Genomic DNA, 24,623 nt, shown 5'->3' on the forward strand with positions numbered 1-24,623 from the left:
GCTGGGAGTGTTAAATGCGATAATTCATATATCAAGTGCTCAATAAATACTATAATAATCACAGAAACAAGAATTACAATAAAATAAATCATAGCATTAACGATGGTTACGTATAGATTCTCCAAAGCAGCCCTTCACCGAGCTTGGAGAGTCGGAAGCAGAAAGGAGCCCCAGCCGATTCAGCGGCTGGAAGAGACCTCTAGGCTCAGGTGCGGCTGAAACTACATTTCCCGGCAGGCCCCGGGACAGTGTCTGGTTTCGGTTATTTCCGGGTCTGTCATGTGACTCTCCGGCCGCACCATGGCGGAAGCAGAGGAGCAGGTAAAGGCTGCATCTGTTTGTTGAGCGCCCAGGGATGGGGAGACGAGGGTGAGGTGGAGGGAGGCCCGTGGAGCTGCGAGGCTGCTGAAGGGCGAGGCGGACTCGCGGCAGGACGGGGCGGGGCGGTGGGAGTTCCCTCCGGGGTGCCGAGAGCCGAGGTCGGATGCCTGCCCGGGAAGGCACCCGGGAAAGCGCACCGAAACCCCTGGCGTTCCGGAGGCGGCCTTTCCTGGGGCCTGGTTTGTGTGGCCAGTGCTCTGTGAGATCTTGGCATGAAGGCAGGTCGGGTTACCCCCAGGGACTGACTGCTTGTGGGAGGGTTAAGAGATGGCTTGAGTTTTGAGGCCAGGTGGCTGAAATTTAAGTTGCTTTCCACCTGAAGTAGGACAGTGAGAGCTGAGAGAAAGTAGATGATGAGTTTTGTTTTGTGTGTGTTGGATTTAAGTTCAGAGCTAGGGCACTGTTGCTGTGCAGCAGGGAGTAAGTGCACCCGTGGCAGGGCCTAGGCTCCAGTGCTGGTTCCCTTTCTTAACTAAATGTGTGACTTTGGGCTACTTACTTAACTTTCATGTATAAGATGGAGATAATAATAGTACGTCCTCAGAGGGTGGTTTAAGATGGAATGAATTAAAACACATAGTTAAAGTGCTTAGAACTCTTGGGCTCGGTAAAAGTTAAATGGGATTATTGTTGCTTGCAGGACATCGGATGGCAGAGTCCAGTCAGCAACTGGCAATGTGGTACTGGAGTTTAGGGTAGAAATTAGTGATGGGGTTACGAATTATTTTCAGATAGCGGTAATGATAGCCACACATTAGATGAGGTGATAAAATAAAATTAAAACGACAAAAAGAGAAGCAGACCAAGGCTTGGGGTGGGGAGGCATAAGCTTCCATTTCCCGTGTCATTTCAGTTTGGTACTGTTTTCCTCACATGCCATGATTGCCTCCAAAAAGTGACTTGATGATGGGCTGCTTAGTATCATGAGATGTTTACCTGCTTCAATAATTTAGTTTTTAACCATTTGCAACGTCATTTGTTTTCAATTCATAGTGAAGATTTGCCATGTATACATTTTTACGTACCAATAATTAAGAAATTTGACCACGAAGTATTTGGTTCGATTGGTCAATGTGATAACAGGAGAATCTCTTACCTGACACTTAGAGCCTTCCTTTTCCATTCTGGGCAGGTCAAAGGAAAACACTCATTTAGAACATGTCATTTCATGACTGCCATTGCTCTTTGATTAGTGGTGAGATTGCTTTTTCACATTGTTCATATTTATTTCATGTTGAAATATAATTGTTTCATGGTTTGATTTAAAAGCAAAAAACCAAGTTCCTTATGTCCTTAGGTATAGTGCAATAGAAATGGGGGAAGTTCCTAGTATTTACCACTGTTTTGTGCAGAAGAAATTTGGCAAAGCTGTCTGATGTAAAAAAAAATAAAATAAAATAAAAAAAAAACACATGGAAAGTTAGGGATATAATAAAGTTTTACATTTCTACATCACTTTCCTGTTAAAACAAACAGACAAACCCTTTCACATGTATTTGGTCCTCCAAACATAATTCTGTGAAGTAAATGTTTATTCTGATATAACTGTATAAGTCAGGTCAAATACCTCTTATGTTCCAAACCTTCCAATTTCACTTGGAGGAAAAGCCAAAGCCCTTACAGGGGTTTCTTCTGCACTGGCTTTCTTATTGTTCCTACAACAAGCATGTTCCTACCTCAGGGCCTTTGCTCATGCTGTTCCCTTTTAAGACCTCTGATATTTACAGGGTTTTTTCCCCCTCACTTCCTTTATATCTTTGTCTAAGTGACAAAGAGACATTCTTGTTGAGTGAGCCATTCTATGACCATTCTTTGAAACCTTCTTCCTGCATTATTTTTCTCTATAAGGTTCATCACCACTTGACCTACTGTGTTTTTAAATTAGTTTTTTTTCTTCTGCGTATTTTGTGTATTTCTATATACTCTCACAATTCGAATGTAAGCTCCACCATGACCAGGATTTCTTTACTGCTGTATGCAGGACACCTAGAATATTGCTTGCTACTTAATAAATATGTGTGAAATTACTGAATTTTACAGATAAGGAAATTGAAATTCAGACAACTTGAGTAATTTGCTCAGGTTTATACCTGTAATAAGTCTCCAGTCTTCTGACTCCAAAGCTCAAAATTTTTTCACTAGAAACCTGCCTTTTTAAATATACTTAAGAACACAAATCTAGATTTTTTTTTATTTTATGAAGAAGAATTAGCTTTTTCTTGTTAGTGATTTTCCTTAAAGCTGATATTCCACCTTTGATGCTTTAACAGCCAGTATATAGTTAGAGTGGGCATTCACCTCCCTGGTGGTGTCAGTGTTTCTTAAAAAGACCAGCTATTGTCAATGGCAGAAAGAAGCATTCACAAATTGTTCGGTTTATTTTTTATACGAAAACTAGTAAATTGTTGTGTCTGCATTATCAGTCCTTTATAGAGCAAAAATGGTTAGGCTTCTCTCACTCTGCTTGATTGGTGCATTTTACATTTCGTAGTAGGAAGCCATCGAAATGTGGCAAAGATAGTAGACCTTTATGATACAACTTTTTGAAAGCTAAAAGTGTTTAAAAGTGGAGTAAATAAATTTGCTTTTTCACATTGTCCTATTTTGCTGCCCTGAACCTTTTAGAAAATCATGGCATAATATCTTTTACTCCTGAGTGCTTTAGGAATTGAGATATGTTATTACATGGACTACCGTGACAAGTTATAGGTTAGGACAAAAGAAGCTTTTTTTTCTTGGTACCATGTCCTGTAAATGCAAACAGCCTTTCCAAATGAATGACACAAAACTAAACCTCTCTGCATTAATTTTCCTGAGTGTCATTTGGTGATTGCTTTTTCCCCCCAAAAATAGTGACATGTGCTCAAAGTGAGTTAACACAATATAAAACAGTTCACAGAGCCTGAAAATAAAGTCACTTTTTGAATATGAATGAAAAAAAGTTTGAAGTCATTGGGAAATTCTTGCTTTTGCCAGATATGGTAAAAGTAGTTCAGAAAAGTAACTACATATATATTTTATAGTTCAAAGAAAGAACTAATAACCTGCATTCTGCCTGGAAATCTTCTAACCAGCAGTTTTACTTTGCTCCAAACTGATTTATAGTTGACCTTCGTAATCACAGAAGCCCGATAGTATTTGTCTATACCTCTCTCATGAATAACATTCAGCTTGATGTCTAGTTGTTTGTATATTTGTCTTATCTCTCCTCCAGATTGCTGAGTCCTCAAGAAGAAGGTCGAGAGCTTACTTATGTCTGTAGCCCCCCCAAGGTCTAGTGCTTTATAGGTACTAGGCATTTAATAAATGTTTAAATGAGTTTATTTGGGGGGGAGAAAGGCTTTCTAAATTCTCTAATTATAAATTAGGTTCAGTAGAATTTTTGTGAAATTATTTTCTCTTGCTGGAAACTTTTGAAAGTTACTAATTCCAGTGTGATGTAGATTACATTCTCTTATTATTAACTCCTGTCAGCTCCACAGGTACCTTTCATCTTTCCTTCTCAGCCGCCTGGAGCCTGGTCCATTAAAGTATTTGAGCAATCAGACCACCTGTTCCTTGACCAGATAGGAGAATTTCTACTTTGAATTCTCCCTCCACATTTTAGATATTAGGGAAACTCTGTCCTTATCGTTGATCATTTATTGATTATCAGATGGCACACTCATGATCTGTATACCCCCATGTGATTATTCATAAAATAAAAAATCAAGTCAACACATTCTTGGGTGCCTCGGTTTTCTTGCCTGTAAATTGGGAACTTTATTGCCCGAGACTCTAGTGAGCATAAAATGAGATAAAAATGTTAAAGTGGCTAGGTTGAAATGATTGTCTTATAAATAGGACAAAGATCAATCATCCAACCTGGAATTGGCTGAGGTATGCACAATTCTGTTTTATTATAGTTTGGCCAAGACAAATCCCTTAAAAGCTATGTTACCAATAACTAAAGGAAAAACACAGCCCAAAGAAGATGTTGCAAAAGCACAGGATCACCCACATTTTCAGAGGGCCCACTTTTTACCATGTAACCAAAGTGTAGTGACAAATTAGCTTAACTGTACTTCCTTATTGCTGTATAAGTTTTTCCACTCATCTTCATCTGGGTGGTTGGCTGGCAGCTGATGTCACTAGCTGATTAGTAATCTCCCTAGCCCCCCACATCTCCACCTTGGAGAGGGTCACTCATCAGAGCAGGGCTTCTGTGTCTCATGCAGTTCCCATTCATGGCTGCTTGGTCACAGTTGCCTCTTTTTCTTCTTGACGCCTGGTTGTCCTTCGCGTTTTTTGTTAACAAATGCTTGTGATTCCAGACTCTTATTTTACACCTACTGAATCAGAGCCTGTGAAGATAGAGTGTGTTAGTGGGTATTAGCTAATACCCCAAATTAAGTTTTCATGATTCTAATGCAAAGTCAGATTTGGGACTGGGTCACTGAGCTTGTCCCCTTTTCCACACTGGGGCAGATGTCCAGGTTTTTCTTCATGTGCAGAATGAGTGTGGTAGCTGAGCCCAGAGGGTTGAGTGGGGTTGGTAAGCTGAGTCTCCCTCCTCCTGCCAGCTCCCCAGGTGCTCCTTCATCTTTCCTACTCCACCAGCCTAGTCTCTGGTGCCTAAAACTGGCCACAGCTCCTTTGAGCTTTTTAAAATTGAGACTCTCTGACACAGGGATATCAAATACATGTCACAAAATAGTTCCTTCTTCCTGTGCCCACGTCACACGTTGGAGTCTGTCACATCCCTCTTTCCCATTAAGTTCAGCTGGGGCACACAGTTTGTCGGGAAGAGAGAGAAGGTGGCACTTAAGTGTTTCACATCTGTCTCCAGGCCTTGGTTTCTCAGGGCCTGGTCTCTGCTCTGTTTTATGGTCTTCATGCAACACAGAGCCAGCTCAGCCCTCCTGCAAAGTTTGGAGCTGCCCTTCCTCAGGCTCCAGCCTGTCAGTTCTCCCACAGATTCTGTTTTCTTTCTCCACAGTGTGCACACCCTCAACATTCACAAGTCTTCACAAGTCTGGGAGGTCCTGGCTTCTCTCTCTCCTGCACTGACAGTCTTCCCCATCCCCCTCCTGGCCTCTGAGGTCACTCGTGCTGAGTCTTCTCCCAGGCCACTGTCATTGAGCCCTGTGCTGACTGTAGGACTGGTGTAGGGGTGGGCCTTCTGAAGCCTGAGGGGCTCTGCTAGGTTGTTAGCATTCTCGTGGAATTGCTGTGCCCTGGTTTGCTGCTGCCTCCCTCTAGCCCCCTGCTGGACTGGCCTGGTGCATGAGCTAAGTTAAGCATCTGTCTAGAGAAAATACACTTGGTATTCCTCATAAATGGAAAGGAAATATACAGAGGAGGCAGCATATTCTTGTTTTAGATTGGCTTCTTATTTCCTGTCATCAATACCAGCAAACATGTTGAGCTGTGCCTACGGTTAGGATACTGGGACACAAAGAGGCCAAAGCCTTCGGGTTTATCCACGATGTATTAAAAATGATAATGAGTAGGATAAGGCAGTTAATATTGGGTGCTAGCTGACGGGTATGGGAAGAAACAAAGACCACAGGAGACCGGATCAGGACCTTGTGGCCTAGGTTCGCTGGAGATAATTCTGTGAAGGAGTGAGACCTAAGTTGTGTTGAGAAGAAAGGTTAGGATTTAGAAATAGCTAGTGATTTTCAAACTTTAAACCTCACGTTGGCAATATGAAAATTTAAAACATAGAAACCAAGCTTTGATGCTGAAGCAAGAATGAAGACCCTCAGCCTGACTGCCTGGCAGCCCCTCTCCCTGAGGTACCCCTGAGGGTTCCATTAAGCCTGGAGAGCATATTGGGAGTGGGAAGACCACTGGGATGAGTGCGGAGTCGGGCTGAGGGCTGTATGCACAGAGGGAATGATGTAAGGAAAGGCTCTGAGCAAGGATCGCAAATTCAAGGCGGGCAGGTGGCGACAGACCTGAGTGGATCGCCTTGGTGTAGGAAGTTCGGGGAGTGGTGGTGGCGGGTGAGGTGCATTCTGTCTCAGGCATAACTGCTCAGCTCCAACTGACATGATGCAGAAATGTGGATACTGTGTAGACATGCAGTCTAAGTTTCATGAAGTCACAAATACAGATTTTTATATGGATGGCTTTTAAAAAACGCCACCCAGGCCAAACAAAACATTATAGGCCACATCCAGATCCCAGGTCGTTTTGCCACGTCTGGCATAGAGACATGAGCACGTGACATCTCAGTGGGTCGTCATCCAGTGTGGCTGGAGGGCCATAGGTTTGTGGAGAAGTGGGAAGTGAGGCTCACGGTCTGCTGGGGGCCAAGCTGCGAAGGGCTTTGACTACCTTGCTGGGGAATCTGAAATCTGCTCTTAAGGCTGGAGACTATGAGGGTTCTTTGAAGAGGGCACTGACCAGCGGGATCAGTGCTTTGGAAGATAATGCTGATGGCAGTAGATGAATGGATTAGAGGTCTCATGTCAAGGCATGAGATCATTAAGTAAAGCTATTTGGATAGATGATTGCGTTTAAGGGATAGGTTTGCAAAGGAAATGTAAAGGGAAATGATTGTGAGTTGAGCTTTCAGCCTATTCCCCGGAATTCATTCAGGGTATGTGTGTCACTGGTGTCTTCTGGCCCGTTACATTTGCTCCAACCAGAACAGCATGCATTTTTTTTATAGTGGTAAAATATACATAGCATAAAATTTGCCATTTTAACCATTTTTAAGTGCACAATTCAGTAGCATTAAGTACAGTTGCATTGTTGTGCAACCATCTATTTATTCATCACCAGAACTTTTCATCACCACAAACTGAAACTGTGTGCCCATTAAACAGCAACTCCCCAATACCTCTTCCCTCTGCCCTTGGTTGGAAGCATACAATATTTTGTCTTTTGTGCCTAGTTTACTTCACTTAGGGAACAGCACAATTTTATAACTTACGTTTGCATGATTCAAAGTTAAGATTCTTTTGAGCAAGAGAGTGAGCTAAAAACTTTGAAAACTACTGACTCTTTATAAATGATAACTTTCTCAGGGTTCAGCCGTGCTGCTTGGATCCTTCACCAAGGACATTCACTTTATGTCTTCTTGTTTGCCTCTCTATCTCAAAAACACTCGGCGGAGGGCTTGATGAATGAATGAAACTGAGAAATAACAGACCAGGCTAATTCCTGAAGGCGCTGCTGCGTTGATGCATTGCTTTGGTAGGACTGTGGACAAAAGTGTAATTTTTTTGAAGCCACATCTGTCTGGGAGCTTTGTGCTGGTGCTGAGGGTGAGACTGAGTTTCCTGGAGTGAATGTTCTCAATTGACACCAGCAGCCACAGAAGCTACTCACAGAACCTGGTTTTCCTGAAGACTCAGGTCTCTGAGATCAGCACACCTCGAGGTGTCAGGTTCTGGCATTGCATGCTTTCTGGTATGGAGCAAGAGCGTAATTTGATTTTGCGTTTTTGGATTGAAATTGGTGGTTGGGGACTTATGTTTTTGTTTTCCTGAAGAACAAGAGTAGGGCATTTGCCCATTTACCCCATGTGTATATTTGAATAGATTCCAAATAAAAAATTGTCCTTAGGTCTAATGTAATTTTTCTGAAGAGTATTCAGGTATCTTTTTTGAATTCTAGATAAGAGAAATATGAATCTAGGTGCGGTTTGCTGGCACAGTTGTCAAAGCCTTGTTTTGCTCATGCTAATAACATACATACTCAGGGACTCACAGGGATGGAAGGAGTGTTAGAAGTCAGTAAGCTTAACCTGTAACCCTCACTGTTCTGACCTCAGGGGTTGTTAGGAGATTTCAAGATGCTTCAGGTGAAGCAATTAGCATTAAGAACAATTTATAATAGATGTTCAGTAGAGGAGTTAAAATAGTGACTATTAATGCTAAAGTGGGATGTGTGCGGAAGCGGAGGTTCAGTACGGTAAGGGGACTAAAGCCAGGAACTGGGGTGGTTGGTGCAGAGGAGAAACATTTTAGAAGGATGGGCATGATACAGGTTATCAACTGTCTAGAAAACTGCTGAGTAGTAGAAGAATTCGGTTTTTTTAATGTGGTGTCAAGAACAAAAAGTTACTGTGGATGTTTGTAGTTCCAAATTAATAAGAACTTTGTAAGGCTTAGACTAACATTAAATTAAACAGGCTTCATTGGGATATAAGAAGAGATTCTAATATTTATCATAGTTTAATGGTTAATAAAATTCTTAATTATGTACAAGTAACACTTATCTCCATTTTCCAGCTAGCTGGCCTTTGAGGGCAGGGGCTAGATTGTCCACAAGGCTGTATTCCTCAGGGTGCCTGCCACCAACCAGGTTCTTACTGATCTTTGATGAATAAAATTAAAATGTTTTTAAACACTAGCTTTGAATTTATCCTGCTATCCAACCTCTACTGAGTAATATATGCATTTGACTTTCTTTAAAATGTTCTTTTTTTTCTTTCCTTGAAAGATCTTAGATATATCTAAAATGTACTTGGTCTTTTTTTTTTTTCCCCTTTGTTTATCTCATGGATTGTTGTAAAATGCTTACATTCAGTGTCAGCATATTAGTTGTACCTTTTGTTGCTATTGATATCTGTAAGTGCGTTAAGTAAATCTTCATTTTGCTGACCTCCTTGAGGATGCATGGCATCAGCACATTCTCTCTTTCTGTGGACAGGTGAGAGATGAGCAGGAGCAAGTCACTTTTTCCCTTTTCACTTTGTTTCTTCCAGAGCAGCAAGATTCACTGTCTAGCAAGAGGGAAACTATTAAATGGCAGAATTTGTCTTAGTGTTAATGGTTTAAGGAGTGCATGTAAATTATACGGCTTGTTTGCACAGGGTCTGATAGGTACCACTGCAGAGGGATTCTTTTTTAAAAGCTATTTTAATTAGCAAGGCAGTCATTTAGACTCAACCATATTAATAACATAATAATAGCACCAGAGCTCTTCAGTATAAAAATTGGCTGGTAGGTAATTTGAGATGGCAGTTTCCACATCCCTTCTGAGATCAGTGAAGCCGCTTTGCCAGATGGATTTCCATTACTAGTGAGAGAAAGAGCCTTCCAGGCCCTCCGATGAGAAGTTCCTGGGGTGATTGGTTCATGTGCTGACTCTTTGAGGGAGGTCAACAGGATCGTGGATCTGTGTGACCCCAGAGTAAACCATCTCCAGCCCGTCGGGGTGTAGTGTAGAGAAGTTGTAGGAGGCACGTGAGAGTCGAGCACACGAAGTCTTCTGAAGTGTGGTTGCAAGTTCCCTTCCAAAAAGAGGTGTTAGTGGTAGGGACACAAATATTCTTTTCCCTTGCAAATGTTTTTTATTCTATTTTCATCTCTTCTGACCATTTTCTCCCTCTATGCTTTGTAGGAAACCGGGTCTCTTGAAGAATCTACAGATGAGTCTGAGGTAAGGTGGCAATTCAGGAGGATCCTTGGGGTTTGTAGCTGACCATGCCATTGTCTTCAACTTGCTCTGCTTTGCTCAATGGAACATTCCCAGGGCTGGGGGTGTAACATAGGGCCATAGTGATTGAGCATGCCTGTTGTCTTTGACAGTATTAAATGGATTAGCTTAAATTGTAAATAGGAAAAGGAATGGAAAATTCTCTCTTCATCTAGAGCAATATTTTAACCTGAAGCATGTTGGCAGTGGGAAAAATTGATGCAAAGTTTTAGAAACTGATCTCAACACTTTAAAAACCTGTTTTTAAAAAATAGCCACTGTAGATTTTATAGTATTTAGTCTTCATGTGTTCTTTTAATGAATATGGAATGTTCACTGGTGTGATTTCTTTTTGGCTACTGGCCGGTTCAGGGATTGAATCCTGGACCATGGTGTTATCAGCACCATGCTGTAACCAGCTGAGCTAACCGGCCAGTCTGGTGTAATTTCTGAATCATTGAAATTGTAGTGTATTTCTTTAAATAAAAAGGAGACTAACCACTTTAAAATAGCTGTTGAGGAGTTAAATTAAAGATTATATTTTAAGGAGAATGAAGTAAATATAAAGAAGGACTTTAAAAATTTTTTCTTTTTAAGACCATGCGTAAGTAATAAGTTTAAGCATAATACAGATTAAATAGCTTATGAATTTTATAGATGGACTAATAAGAAGTACATTTTTTCCTTGTAGCATATTCTGTAGCTCAGGGGAATGAAGAAGTATCTGTGGTAACCTGCTGGAAATCCATACTGATGGGACTGTAGCCATGATAGTCTGTTAAATTTGGATCGATACTGCATATAGTTATTACATGAGTTTTGTTTCCTTTTTGAGGGAAAAGGTGCACTTATCCATATTTCTCTAGAAAGCATCTTATATATTATGCTCTCATGTAGTCATGGCCCCTAACATTTTCACTACTAAGGACCTCTATTACTATGGGGCTCCTGGTAAGGCGTTTCTGAATTTGCTTATAGGCAGGATATGATATTTGTTAATTTCTAATAAAGTATTGAAAATCATTTCAGATCACCATTCTTATGTTTGGAAATCTCTAGATAACTGAGAATCCCTTGTTTTCAGAATCATTGGTACAAAATCATGCAGTGTTAGAGCTCTGTCCAGGAATTTGATTTTACAGCTGGGGAGGGTGTTGGCAGTCACCTGTACCTAAATCTTTCTACACATCCTCCAGATACTAAACGGATCAACAAGGAGAGCAAATAAAAGCACACATAACCGAGGCCTCCAGTATAATCAGGAAACAAGGAGTACTACGAACTTCCGAATTTTGTTATAAGTGGGGAAATAAACATGTGAAACCAGCAGAGCCAGTCCTGGAGTTGATGCTGGAGCTGAAGGTCAGATGGAGACTGGTCAGAAACAAAGAGCCCTAGGGGTGGCCGAATGCAGAGAGAACAGATCGGAAAACTGGTGTATTTGGGGAATTTAAAGGAAGGGGCTTGAAAGTACGTGCAACCAGAGGTAACAGTGTTGGATGGTGCTTCTTCTGGGAGACATGGGAGAGGCATCCCTTAGAAAGGAACAGCAGAGGAAATTAAAGGTGCCCAGAAACAAAGAACATCATAAGATCAGGAGGCTTATCTACTCCTCTCCCACCACCAAACAGAGGTGCCACTTAGAAAAGAAAATGCACTCCATTTCACCAGCATAACTCAGAAACCTTGTGAACCCCCCAGATACCTTACCCCTCCATGGGAGCATCTATTTTTGCTATCCAGGAAAATCCAAGACGACTCAAAAATGATCAGAAATGACAGGTAACATCCATACAAAGCTACTCCAGGAAGAACAGAAAGTGAGAATCAAAAATTTTCAGCAGCAGAAAAAGGTGTCATAACACTGTGTCATGAATTGAGGATCTTTGAATAGGCAGTTGCAGATATGATAAACTACTTTACATCAGAAATTCAAAAACTTAGAATAGAAAGGGACAAAAAAAAAATCCTAGGAAGTTAGGGAATGAGAGTTGACTAAACTCAGAAGGAAATAGAAGGAAAAAGTAGTTATTTTAAAATCGAGGAAACAGAGACCCAAGGGGTGGCTTGACTGTCTGATGCCATACAGCTGATTTACAGGAGAAATGGCCCTCACCTCTGGGCTCCTTCCCTTGTTTTACCTTCTAGCTCTGGTGTCCTGTGCTTGAGATGGTGCTAAAGGACTGGAGCTGGGCCCTTGGGTTCGTCTCAGCTGTGCTTTGTGCTTTTTGTGTGGCCTGGACGTAGCACTCGCCTCCTCTGTTCTTCAGTTTCCTCGTGTGAAAAATGGGGGTTATTGCTTGCCTTGTGTGTTGCCGTGAGGTCTGAATAATATTGATGTTTGTAAAGCATCTGGTATAGCACCTAGCACACAGGAAGCACTCCGGAAATATTAGTGATTTTCACCTTGTCTTTCAGACCAGGTGATAGTGGCTCGTTTTTCAGGTTGGTGCTTCAACCTCGTGGGTTGGAGAGACCCCCCACTACTCTATGAAAGTGGTTGCTCTCCCAGATGTTACTGATTCTGGTGAGTTTGTGGACCGACAAAGTACTCACAGGCTGCTGATAGACCAGGTTTAGGCTTTGTGAACAAAGTGTTTGCCGTCAAGTCTTTGGGGAGATTTTCCTTGTGTTTCTTTATTCAGTTTGAATCACTTTCCAGTTCCAGGAGTAGTATTTTGAGACACCATTCTGTCCCCTGTGAATCCTTCACTATTCCTTTCTCTTCTTTCTCTCTCTTTCCCATTAGGTTTTGTAACTATTAAGCTTTTGTGGGACAGGCATTTTCCTTGTATAATTCTACCTTTTCTTCATTCGGGTGCTCAGATAATTTCCATTTTTATGAAAAATAGTGTGTAGTGTTTTATCATTTTTTGAAATGATGCATTTCAAAAAACTGGGCTTTTATATTATATCAGGAAGACCATTGATTCAGGTTTCACTGACATTCCTATTTTAAAGTATGTCTAAGAGAAGAAAATTGTCTGCCCAAAACTGCCCATATGTTTTTTATAAACTGCAACCAAATGAAATGAAATTGCTGAGTATAGTATAATTAATATAATGAAAAGTGGTGTATTTTCAGTATGTGAAACTTTAAGAATTTTAACTTGTACTTTGCAGTTAAAGTAGAAATTCAAAACCATATCACAACCAAGTATGTCATTTAATAGGCTACATAGTTAAGGGACTTGCATTTATATTAATACTTAATTAGTTGTGGCAGATTTTGTAGGATAACTAAACTGGTCCTCCTATTTAGGATTTGGTTTTCATATGTAGCGTGCTATTTGTTCCACCTTGATGTGATGAACCAGCCTGTTTCTTAGATGGTGCTTTACTTTTGAAAAATGTGACAAAGAAGTACATTTTCTGAAAGGATTTCACTCCCATTTTCAAGCACTGAGTTTTTTCAGTACTCGGGGAAGATCGTTATGGTATAAGTGGTGAGAGCATAGAGGAGTGGATGAGTAGTCAGGAACCGCTTCAGTTAGAGTCTTCAAGAGCGAGTGCCTGGAACCTTGGAAGATGAGTCTGGGCAGAGAGGCTGGGAGCCTTGGAGATGGAGGGCACAGAGACTGAGTCACACAAGTGCACGTATCCTCAGCCAACTGTGTGACACTCGGTGCAGCGGGAATGTAGGAGGTAGGCAGGAGATGAGGTCGGTAAAGGAAATTATGGTGAGGTTGTAAAGCTTAATTTAAATGTAACATTAATTATTTAATAAGATTCCTGTTTTACCATAAAATATATGTTATGTATTTACAAAATAATAATTGTAAAAATACTTATAAAATAATTTATAAAATAAATAATGTTAGTTATGTTAGACCTCCTTCAAAAGGTACATCCATTTCTGTGTGCAGAGATTTAGCTGCAAGGGTATTTATTAGCTTTGTTTATAATACAAAAATTCGGAAAGAGGCTGAATATCCAGAAATAAAAAATTGACTTAAAAATTGTATATCCATATAATGGATTGTTATTCTGCCACTAACACTAATGATATTAATATTTAGATAAGAAAAATATTCATACTATCTTTTTAATTGAAAAACACTTTTTACAAAAATGCCATTTAGAGCAGGGGTTGGCAAGCTTTTTCTGTAAAGGTCTAGGTGCTAAATATTAAAGCCTTCCAGTCAGAGAGGCAATATGAAGGATATTATGTACATATGTAACCACTTAAAAGTGTAAACACTGTGCTTAGCTGGTGGGCTGTACAAAACAGGTGTCTGGCCAGATGTGGCCCACAGGCCATGGTTTGCCAATTCCTGGTTTAGAGTATATTCCAGTTCCTCTCCACACTCCAAAATCCACTTATAAGCATAGGAAAAAGAATACAAGACCGTATTATCACTGGGTCATGTGATTTTTATTTTATTTACTATCATTATTTGGCTTTATTTTCTAAATTTTCCATAACAAATATGCATTACTTATATACTTAGCAAAACAATATATATATATATATATATATATATATATATATATTTTTTTTTTTTTTTTTTTTTTTTTTTTAAACAAAGCACATTCGTCTCTGTACATATTATAGTAGTCTTCTGTACTGATGTTGGAGAACTTTTGGGTTGCAAAGCTCTGGAACCCAGAATGAAACTGTATGGTCTTCTTTTTCGTCTCAGAGACTAACAAGGGAGTTAGGGGAAAGTTTGGTTTACTTCTCAGCCTCTTTTATGGTATCCAAAATTTCATATAAAACCAAAATTGTTTTTACTCTAATATACATTTTTTTCTTGAAATATTTAGAAGATTTTATTATTTTGAGATGACTGTAGATTCAAATGCACTTGTAAGAAATAATACAGAGAGCTTCTTTATACCCTTCACCCACTTCCCAAGGGATAACAACTTTCATGACCAGGATAGGATCACCCTGGGAAATATATATTGATACAATCTGCGGACCTTATTCAGATTTCACCAGCATCACCTGCACTCATTTGGGTGTGTGTGTACTTAGTTCTGTGCTATTTTATCACAGGTGAAGATTCATTTAACTACGACTGCAGTCAAGATACAGAACAGTTTTTTCACAAGGTTCCCTTGTGCTGTCCTTTTGTGGTCACAGTCACTCCCTTGCTTGCCCCCAACCCTGGTGACCACTAATCTGTTCTTCATCTCTATAATTTTGTCATTTTATGCATATTATATAAATGGAACCATACAGGGTGTAGTCTTTTGAGATTGGCTTTTTTCCACTCTGCCAGTTAGTCTTTTAATTGATATGTTTACACTATTCACATTTAAGTTAATTGTTGATATGTTGGGGCTTAAGGCTGCCATTTTTTATTTTCTGTTTCCTCTGTTTTTTATTTCTCTTGTTTCTCTTTTCATCTATTCCTGTGAGTCACTTAAACATTTTTTGGGGATTCTGTCTTTTTATTTATAATGTTTATGAATTACTTTGTATAGTTTCCTTAGTGGCTGCTCTAGGTATTAAAACATATATACATAACTTATCACCGTCTACTGGTATCCACGATGCAGTGTAGAAATCTTCCATTTAGGTCCCTTTACCATCCTCACTTTTTAAGTCCCATTGTTTTAAACATTTACTTTATATCTATTTAATACCACATCAGTTGGTATTACACTTCTTGTATTGACTATCAAATATGATTTAAGAAACTCATGAAAAGAAGTGTTATACATATAAATAAATATATGTAAAGGACTATATATGTTGTGTCACATTTACCCTATTTTCACCCATTCATGTGTTGTCCTTCCCTTTTTGAAGTCCTACGCCTTCTTCTACCATCTACTGCCTTCTGTTCTATCTTCTATTCTTTTCTGTTTAGAAAACTTCCCTTAGCCACTCTTGCAAGTGACAAATTCTTGGTTGTTTTTTAAATTTGGGGATGTCTTTATTTCCCCTTCATTGTTGACGGATCTTTTCACCACATGCAGTTCTTTCTTTCGGAAGTGCTGTGCCACTTCCTCCTGGTGTGTGCTGCTTCAGATGAGAAATCGTTGTCATTTGAATTGGTGCCTCCCCTTAAGTGACGTGCTGTGTTTCCCTAGCTGCTTTTAAGATTTTCCTCTTTTGTTGTTTTAATTATGATGTCTCTTGATGTGATCTCTTCGATTTATCTTGTTGAGGGTTTGCTCAGTTTCTTGAATCTGTAGGTTTATGTTGTTCACCAGATTTGGAAAGTTTTTAGCCATTATTTCTCCAGAGAGTTTTTCAGTCCCATTTTCTCCTCTCCTTCTGGAATTCTTAAATTAAAATATGCATGTTAGCCCTTTTATATTGTTCCACAGGTTCCTGAGTCTTTCTGTTCATTTTTTAAGTCTATTTTCTCTCTTGTTCAGAGTGGATGAATTCTATTGATCTGTCCTCAAGTTCACTGGTTCTGTCCTCTGTCATCTCCACTTTGCTATTGAACCCATCCAGTTAGTTACTTCTTTTGGTTATTATATTTTCCAGTTCTAAAATTTCTGTTCTTTTAAAAATAAATGCTTCTTTCTTTGCTGAGACATCCTGTTGTTTCATTTGTTTCAAGGGAATTTATAATTGCTTGTTGAAGGAATTTCTAGTGGCTGCTTTAAAATCCTTGTCAGATCATTCCAATATCTGATGTATGTCATTCTTACGGTATATCTTTTAATGCAAGGCAATATTTAAATCCTGAAGAATCATCAACTACTTCAATGTTTGTAGGTCCATTTGTGGAGCACTTACTGTGGGCCAAGTATCGCTTTGCATGGATTATCTCATTTATTATGGACCACAATCCTATCAGGTAATGTATTAGGCAGGAGAGGCTGGTAATGTTGAAGTAACAAAGAATTCCAAAATTGTAGTGGCATAACACAACACAGATTTATTCCTAAGTAGATCATTAATTCAGGGAGAGGAAATTGAGGCACCAACGATACAGAAATGTCTTTGTTTTCTGTAGGGTCTTTCCTATTTGTGGGATATGAACAACGTGCTGTGGAGTACATTAGTCATAGAACTGGCAACTGAAACAGCTCTGCTTCGTGGGATGTATATTGTATTAGTCCATTTTCTGTTGCTGATAACAGAATAACTGAAACTTGGTAATTTGTAAAGAAACGAAATTTATTTCTTACAGTTTTGGAGGCTAGGAAGTCCGAGTCTGGGGGGCACATGTGGTGAGGGCCTTCTTGGTGAGAACTTTCTACAGACATCCATGGTGATGCAGGCAATCATGTCATGGGGGTCAGGCGAGAGCATTTTTAATGTGCTCCCTTGCTCTCCTTATAAAGCCCCTAGTACCACTCCCATGATAACTATTCATCCATTAACCCATTAATGGTTTAATCCATTCATGAGGGCAGGGCCCTCATGATTCAGTCACTTCCTAAAGGTCCTACCGTTCAACACTGTCACATTGGGAATCAAGCTCCCACATGAGCTTTGGAGGGGACAGACATTCAGACCATAGCAAATACTTTGTAAAAGTACTGCTTACTTTTAATAAGTTCTTGGTGTATTATACATTTAGAAGTATATTCCACCTCTTCTCAGAAGAATTTATTATGTTGTACAAAGAACTTTGCATTAGAAGCATTGAATTGTTAGACTAACATTTCAAGATTATACTTGAACAGCAAAAAGAATAAGATGGGAAAACACTTCAGGCTAAAGAGAGATGGCCAAGTGGAAACTGAAATGTGTAGATGTCTGCTTTGTACCAGGTAAGGGTTCCAGTGACCTCCTGCAATTTATGAATGCAACCGAGTAACTAAATGAAGGCTTATTTTGTCTATCGCGTATTCCATTGAAGGAAATGCATATACGTTGCATTACCCAGTGCTTGGGTCAAGGCATGTAATAACAGAACAGTTAACTAATTAACACTAATGTCACCTCTGCCTTTATAATTTTTGTTACCGTTATTAGTAAACATGCCTCCTAAACTGGTGTTCATTTAGATCTGGTTTAGTTCTTCTGAATACCACAGTTAAGAGGCCTCGCATATATTAGATATATAAATTTTAATAAAATCAAGTGGTCTGAAAAATAGCTGAAGTTATTTAAAATAAACCTGTGTGCTATTTATATTGAATGAGAAATTATTTTTAAAATCAAATGCAGCTTTGAGGTGCATCAGCCACAAGGAGAGTTCTTTTTCAGTTTTGTTGAAATGAAAACCAGTCATTGTGAGAAATCAGGAGAGAGCTTTTTTAATCAGAAAATGCATCAAACAGAAATCATTTTTTTATCTCACCTGGTGAGTAGAACATTATGAATCATTTATTGAAACTTAAATTGATTCTTGTATTAATTTTAATAAACAAATTTATAGCAACTAGTAACTAAAATGGTAATGTACCTTGTTAGGAGATTGCTGAGAAAAATGAAACATAGAGTTATAATGTTATATCCTTCCAGATAGCCCTTGGACTGAAAACTTGCTCTCTCATTTAATGAGCTATTAATATTAACAAGTCTGCTGATTATTGCATCATTCATGCATGGATAAATATTCCCTTTGAAGCATATATTATAAAAATTATATGTTTGGAAACTTAGTAAAAACTTTTTGGATGCAATCTTTTTGAATCTATATTTCTCCCACTTGTTAGAGATTGAAAAGATGAACATGACTCCCCTGGCATGATATATCTTTGAACAGAATTTATTATTTTACTACCTAGGAGAAAAATTGTTTTAGGCAGTCCAAGACTGACTGATCATTTTATTCGTTCAACAAATATTTATTGAATACTGTTATGTTCTGGATGCTAGGATACACCAGTATTTGATGAGGAAGGTAGACAATACATAAAAACAGTTAAATATATATCAGGTGGTAATAAATGTGGATTAAAAAAAATAACACTGGGTAAGGGGAATATGGAGTGGCTGAGGAGTTGCTATTTTGTGCTGGGTGGTTAGGGAAGGCCTCTCTGCTAAGGAGACATTTGAGTACGTATCTGGGGGAAAAGTGTCCTAGGTGAAAGGAGGAGAAAATACAGTGCCTTGAAGTAGGGATCATGCTAGGTGTCTTTGAGGTTATGAGTGTGGCTGGAGCAGAGTGTTAGGAAACGATGTCTGAGAGGTAATGGGAAGCTAAGAATGTAGAGCCCCTAGGTCAATTTATGGACTTTTGTTTTTACAGTGAATAAGATGGAAATTCATTGGAGGGTGTTTGTTTCCTTAAAATCACTGTGGATGCTGTTTTGAAAAAAGTCTGAGGGGGACAAACGGGAGCAGGGAGACCAGTTAGGAGGCTTTGGTAGAACTCTGGCTAGAGGTGATGAAGGATTTAGAGTTTTGTGGTTTTTTAAGTAGGGTCAATGGATTTCCTCACTAGGATGTGGGGATGTAAGTGGGAGAAAGGAATCAAGGATGAACAATTAGAAAGATGGAGTTATTAACTGAGATGGGGAAGACTCTGGCTAGAGCAGGTTTTGGTGCTCATGTTGAGGAGGTGGTTGGGTCAGGGGGTAGGTCAGGAGTTCCATTTTGGATGTTTTAAGTTGGAGATGTCATTGAGGTGTCCGAGTGGAATTGTCTAGTAAGTTGTTGAATAAAGAAGACTAGTCTGGGCTGGAGGTAAGAATTTGTCAGTCAGCATTTAAACAGTGTTTGAAATCATAAAACTGGATGAGATAGATCATTTAGGCACAAGGACAGGGAAGGAAGAGGCCTGATACCTGGACCCTGAGGGGTGTTACAGCATGCGAGAAATCTGGTAGAGGAAGGGAAATCAGCGAGGGAGACTGAGGAGAACCAAGACAGAGTGGTGTCCCCGGAGCCAAGGGGGAGCACATGTCAGGATGAAGGGCGTGATCACCATGTCAGTGCTGCTGAGAGGAGGACTAAGTGGAGGCCTGGGGATTCACTCCTGGATCTGCAAAGGTGAAGCCATTGGTGATCCTGGTAAGAACAGTTCTGGTGACTTGTGGTGACGGGGCCTGGCTGGAATTGGCTAAAGAAAGAGTGGCAGAATGTCCTTGATGCCTTCAGAAATTCTTGTACTATGCATTGCAGAATGGTGGCACTGGTAAAGGAGATCATATGTGTTTAGCATGTTGCATGGCATTAGAAGATATTCAGAAAGCATGCTGCCTTTGCTGCCGTTTTATTATTTTTGTCCAGGTCTATGCCATGCACTTTTATGAGGGCGGGGATACTGTCCCCTACTCCTAGCAGAGCTGCTTGCGAGTGAATGAAGGAATTCATTTCATTAATCCTCACAACAGCTATATGTGAAGCTGGCATTCTGTCCTTACTTTGGAGCTGGTAAAACTAGAGCTGTGAGAGGGCCTGTGGTCAAACAGAAACAAGGACCACTCCTGGCCTCCTGATTCAAACTGAGAACTGTTTCATCCCACACTGTGTTCTCAAGGAGATCATGATTTGATTTAAAAACAAACAAATGAAAACTGTCTTTTAGCTTTGGTTTTGGCTGGGGGCATCCAACTCTATAGCCCACCATCATTCTTATTTTCTTTGATCCGTATGTTTTTCTCAGTAACAGGCAGAATAATGGTCCCCAAAGATGTCTGCATCCTAATCCCTGGAACCTGTGAGTATGTCATGTTTCGTGGCAAGTGAGAATTACGGTTGCTACTCACCTGACTTTCGGATAGGGAGAGTATCCTGGATTAACTGGACAGGACCCGTGTCATCATAAGGGGCGTTACAAGTGGAAGAGGGAGGCAGGAGAGAAGGTCAGTGATGTGATGTGGGAAGACCTCAACCTGCCTTTTCTGGCTTTGAAGGTGGTGGAGGGAGGGCCCTTAGCCAAGGAATGCAGGCGGTCTCCAGAGGCTGGAAAAGACGAGGACAGGGATTCTCCCCTAATGCCTCCAGAGGAATGCAACCCTGCTGACATCCTGATTTTAGCCCACTGCCACTTGCGTCAGACTTCTAACCTATAGAACTGTCAACTAACAAATTTGTGTTCTTTCAAGCTGCCAAGTGTGTTTTCATTTTTTACAGCAATGATAGGAAACTAATACAGTAAATAATTTGATTGGATGACCTTGTCCCCTTAGCACTCTTCTTTAGGCTTTATTTCTCAGAGTTTTGGGAGTCAGATACGTCCAGCAAGAGAAACATACAGAAAATAGTTGTAATGAAACTGCTAATACCATGGGGAGCTATAGTTATAAAAATGTGCGTGTCTTTTCTGTGATTGTTCAAGAATGTCGTTTAAATAATAATTTCACTTGGCAATTATAGCTTAATTCTATGCTGTCAAGCTTTGAAGACATCCCTTTCTGTGCAGGCTCAAGAAATGCTGTAACAAATCTGAATAGGACCTATGTTTCTTTTCATCCATGAGCTATTTCAGTTTTATTGTGACCGGTTTTAAATACAAAAATCACAGGCATCCATGTCACTACAGTTCTTTACTTTAGAATATGAGTGTTTTCTCCAGAGACGTCAGTGGATTAAATAAATCTCGCAGACTGGTATCAGAGAGCAATGGGAGTGGGGAAACCTGTGATAAGGCTTTAAGTTTTAGTCTGTTGTCATCGATTCCATCACCAGTGATGGGGCACGGTTCTGAGGTATTTGGCCTGTGTGGGCTGCTTTTAGTCTTTACAAGCATCCAGGAGAGGCTATTGGCTTATTAAGTCAGAGACTGTACCATTTCCTTTTACTTTCCTAATTACAAGATTCACACTCAGATGTGTCTGAAAACTTTTTTTAATGATGCGGTAAAATAAAAAATAATATATCTTCATTTTTTGCAAGCAGTATAAAACAAAGAGGTGATTTGATTAGAAATGTTGCCGTTTGCTCCATTTTACATTCTGGCAGTGTGGTAAGAAGTAAACTCAGAAGGGGGGATATGAGCTCTGCAGTTTAAACTTGGAGCTGTAACACAGGTAATGGTAATATTTTTAGCAACTGACATTAACTGGATCTTACCGGATGCTGTGGTTTTGTGCTTTATGTACTTTTTTTCTTTATTGAAACATAATTGATTGTACATATCTGTGGGGTACAGTATTGAATATCCATACCTTTGTGCAATATGTGATGCTCGAATAAGGATAATTAGTATATTCAGCATTACACAATGCAATCATTTTTTGTGACCCTTTACCAATTTCTTGCTAACTCCCCTTCACCTCCCTCTTTCTCACCTCTGGTGGCCTCAGTTCTGTTCACCCCTTTTGAAAGTTCAGTGAATTATTGTGATTGTTGTATCTTTCTTTTTTTAAATTTTATTTATTTGTTAATTTTTAAGCTCCCACTTATGAGTAAGGACATGTGGTATTTCTCTTTCTGAGCCTGGCTTATTTCACTGAATATAATTTTCTCTAAGTTGAGGCTGGCTGGTTAGCTCAGTTGGTTAAAATGTGGTATTATAACGCCAAGGTCAAGGGTTCTGATCCTGTACCAGCCAGCCACCAAAAAACACAAACAGTTTTCTCTAAGTTCATCCATGTTGTTGCAACTGGCAGAATTTCATTCTTTTTTTTATGGCAAAATAGTATTCCATTGAGTATATTTACCACATTTTCCTTATCTGGTGATCCATCAATGGACATTTATGTTGGTTCCAGCTCTTGGCTACTGTAAATAGAGCTGCAATAAACATGGGAGTGCAGGTATCCCTTTGACATGATGATTTCCGTTCCTTTGGATATATACCCAGCAGTAGAATTGGTAGTTCTATTTGTAGTTGTTTGAGGAACCTCCATATGGTAGTTCTATTTGTGGTTGTTTGAGGAACCTCCATGCTGTTTTCCATAGTGGCTGCATTAATTTACAGTCCCACCAACAGTGTAGGAGGGTTCTCCTTTCTCTGCATCCTCGCCAGCATTTGTTACTCTCTGTTTGATAATGGCCAGTCTAACCCGGGTGAGGTGATATCTCAATGTGTTTTGATTTACATTTGCCTAATGCTTAGTGATGTGTATGTCACTTTTTTTATGTGTCTATGTATGTCTTCCTTTGATAAATGTCTATTTAGCTCCTTTGCCCATTTTTTAATTGGGTTAGTTGTTTTTTTACTGTTAAGTTGTTTGAGTTATTTGTATATTCTGGATATTAATCCCTTGTCAGATGCATGGTCTGCAAATATTTTCTCCCACTCTGTAGTTGTCTTTTTGCTTTGATAATTATTTCTATTGCCGTGCAGAAGCTTTTTAATGTGATATAATCACATTTTAAAATTTTTTCTTTTGTTGTCTGTGCTTTTGTGGTTTTATTCATAAAGTCTTTGCCCAGTCCTGCTTCCTGGAATGTTTCCCCTATGTTTTCTTTTAGGAGTTTTATAGTTTTAGGTCTTTCATTTAAGTCTTTAATCCATTTTGAGTTGATTTTGGTATGTGGCGAGAGGTACGGGTCTATCTAATCTCATTCTTCTACATATGGGCATCCAGATTTCCCAGCAACATTTATTGAAGAGGCAGTCTTTTCTTCAGTGTATGTTCTTGTTACCTTTGTCAAAGATCAGTTGGCTGTAGGATTGTGGGTTGATTTCTGGGTTCTTTATTCTGTGCCATTTGTCTGAGTGTCTATTTTTGTGCCAATACCATGCTGTTTTGGTTGCTTTAGCTTTGCAGTATAATTTGAAGTCAGGTAGTGTTGTGCCTCTGGCTTTATTTTTTTGCTTGGGATTGCTTTGGCTATTTGGGGTCTTTTGTTGTTTCCCATGAACGTTATAAATATACAAAACAAACACTATTAGACCTATATAGACCTAAACACTATATAGATCCCAACACGATAATGGTTGGAGATCTGAACACCCCTCTCTCAACATTGGATAGATTATCTAGGCAGTAAATCAACAGAGAAACACAGGATTTAAACTATACTTTAGACCAGTTGTACCTGACAGATATCTACAGAACATTTCATCCAACTACAGAATATACATTTTTCTCATTAGCACATAGAGCATTCTTGAGGATAGACCAAGTGTCAAGTCTCAGCTAATTTAAAAAAATTGAAATCATTTCAAGTATCTTTTCAGATTACCTCGGATTAAAACTAAAAATCAATAACAAGGGAAACTCTGGAAACTATACAAATACATGGAAATTAAACAATGTGCTCCTGAACGACCTATAGGTCCAAGAAGAAATTAAATGGGAAATCAAAAAATTACTTGAAACTAATGAAAGTAAAGACACATCATACCAAAACCTGTGGGATGCTGCAAAAGCAGTACTATGAGGCTTTATTATTGTAATAAACGGTTACATCAAAAGAACAGAAAGATTTCAAATAAACAACCTCATGCTACACCTCAAAGAACTAGAAAAACAAGAACAATTTAATCCCAACGGTAGCAGATGGAAAGAAATAATTAAGATCAGAGCAAAACTAAATGAGATTGAGACCAAAAAATGATACAAAAGATAAATGAAACAAAAAGTTGTGGTTTTTTGAGAGGATAAAAGGAGATGACCAAAATAACAGAAATCAGAAATGAAAATGGAGGCATTACAGCTGATACCACAGAAATATGAAGAATCATTAGAGACTATTATAAACTACTCTACACCAACAAATTTGAAGGCCCAGAGGAAATGGATAAATTTCTGGACACATAAACAAACTACAAAGACTGAACCAAGAAAAATAGAAAACCTTTATGTACATTTAATTCCATTTAATTCCTGCAGAAGTCCTCTGAGGTATATATTATCATCTCCTTTTTATAAATGTTGGGGTAGCTGAGGTTTTAAGTAACTCATCCAGTGTATATGGGCTGCTAATGGTAGACCTGGCATAAGGAAACTTTGCACTAGTTTATTTTGTGACTGGCTACATGACTGTAAATTCCAGCAGGGTTCAGGACAATCTCTCTGCCTTCCTCTCCCCACACTGTTTTTCACCCTTCCCCCCTTCC

At 39.3% G+C, this 24,623-nt stretch overlaps 1 protein-coding gene across 1 annotated transcript in view; it reads left to right on the top strand.

The window, feature by feature from the left end:
• The first annotated feature begins 277 nt into the window (after positions 1–277).
• Positions 278–24,623, top strand: part of VPS41 (VPS41 subunit of HOPS complex) — a 186,319-nt gene continuing 161,973 nt past the window's right edge. The window contains exons 1-2 of the mRNA XM_063114079.1: positions 278–321; positions 9,724–9,762. Of these exons, the coding sequence (XP_062970149.1) occupies positions 301–321; positions 9,724–9,762 (60 nt within the window). The 5' untranslated portion in view covers positions 278–300. The remainder of the gene's footprint in view (positions 322–9,723; positions 9,763–24,623) is intronic.

The sequence above is a fragment of the Cynocephalus volans genome, chromosome 11, assembly GCF_027409185.1.
Source record: "Cynocephalus volans isolate mCynVol1 chromosome 11, mCynVol1.pri, whole genome shotgun sequence".
NCBI lineage: Eukaryota > Metazoa > Chordata > Mammalia > Dermoptera > Cynocephalidae > Cynocephalus > Cynocephalus volans.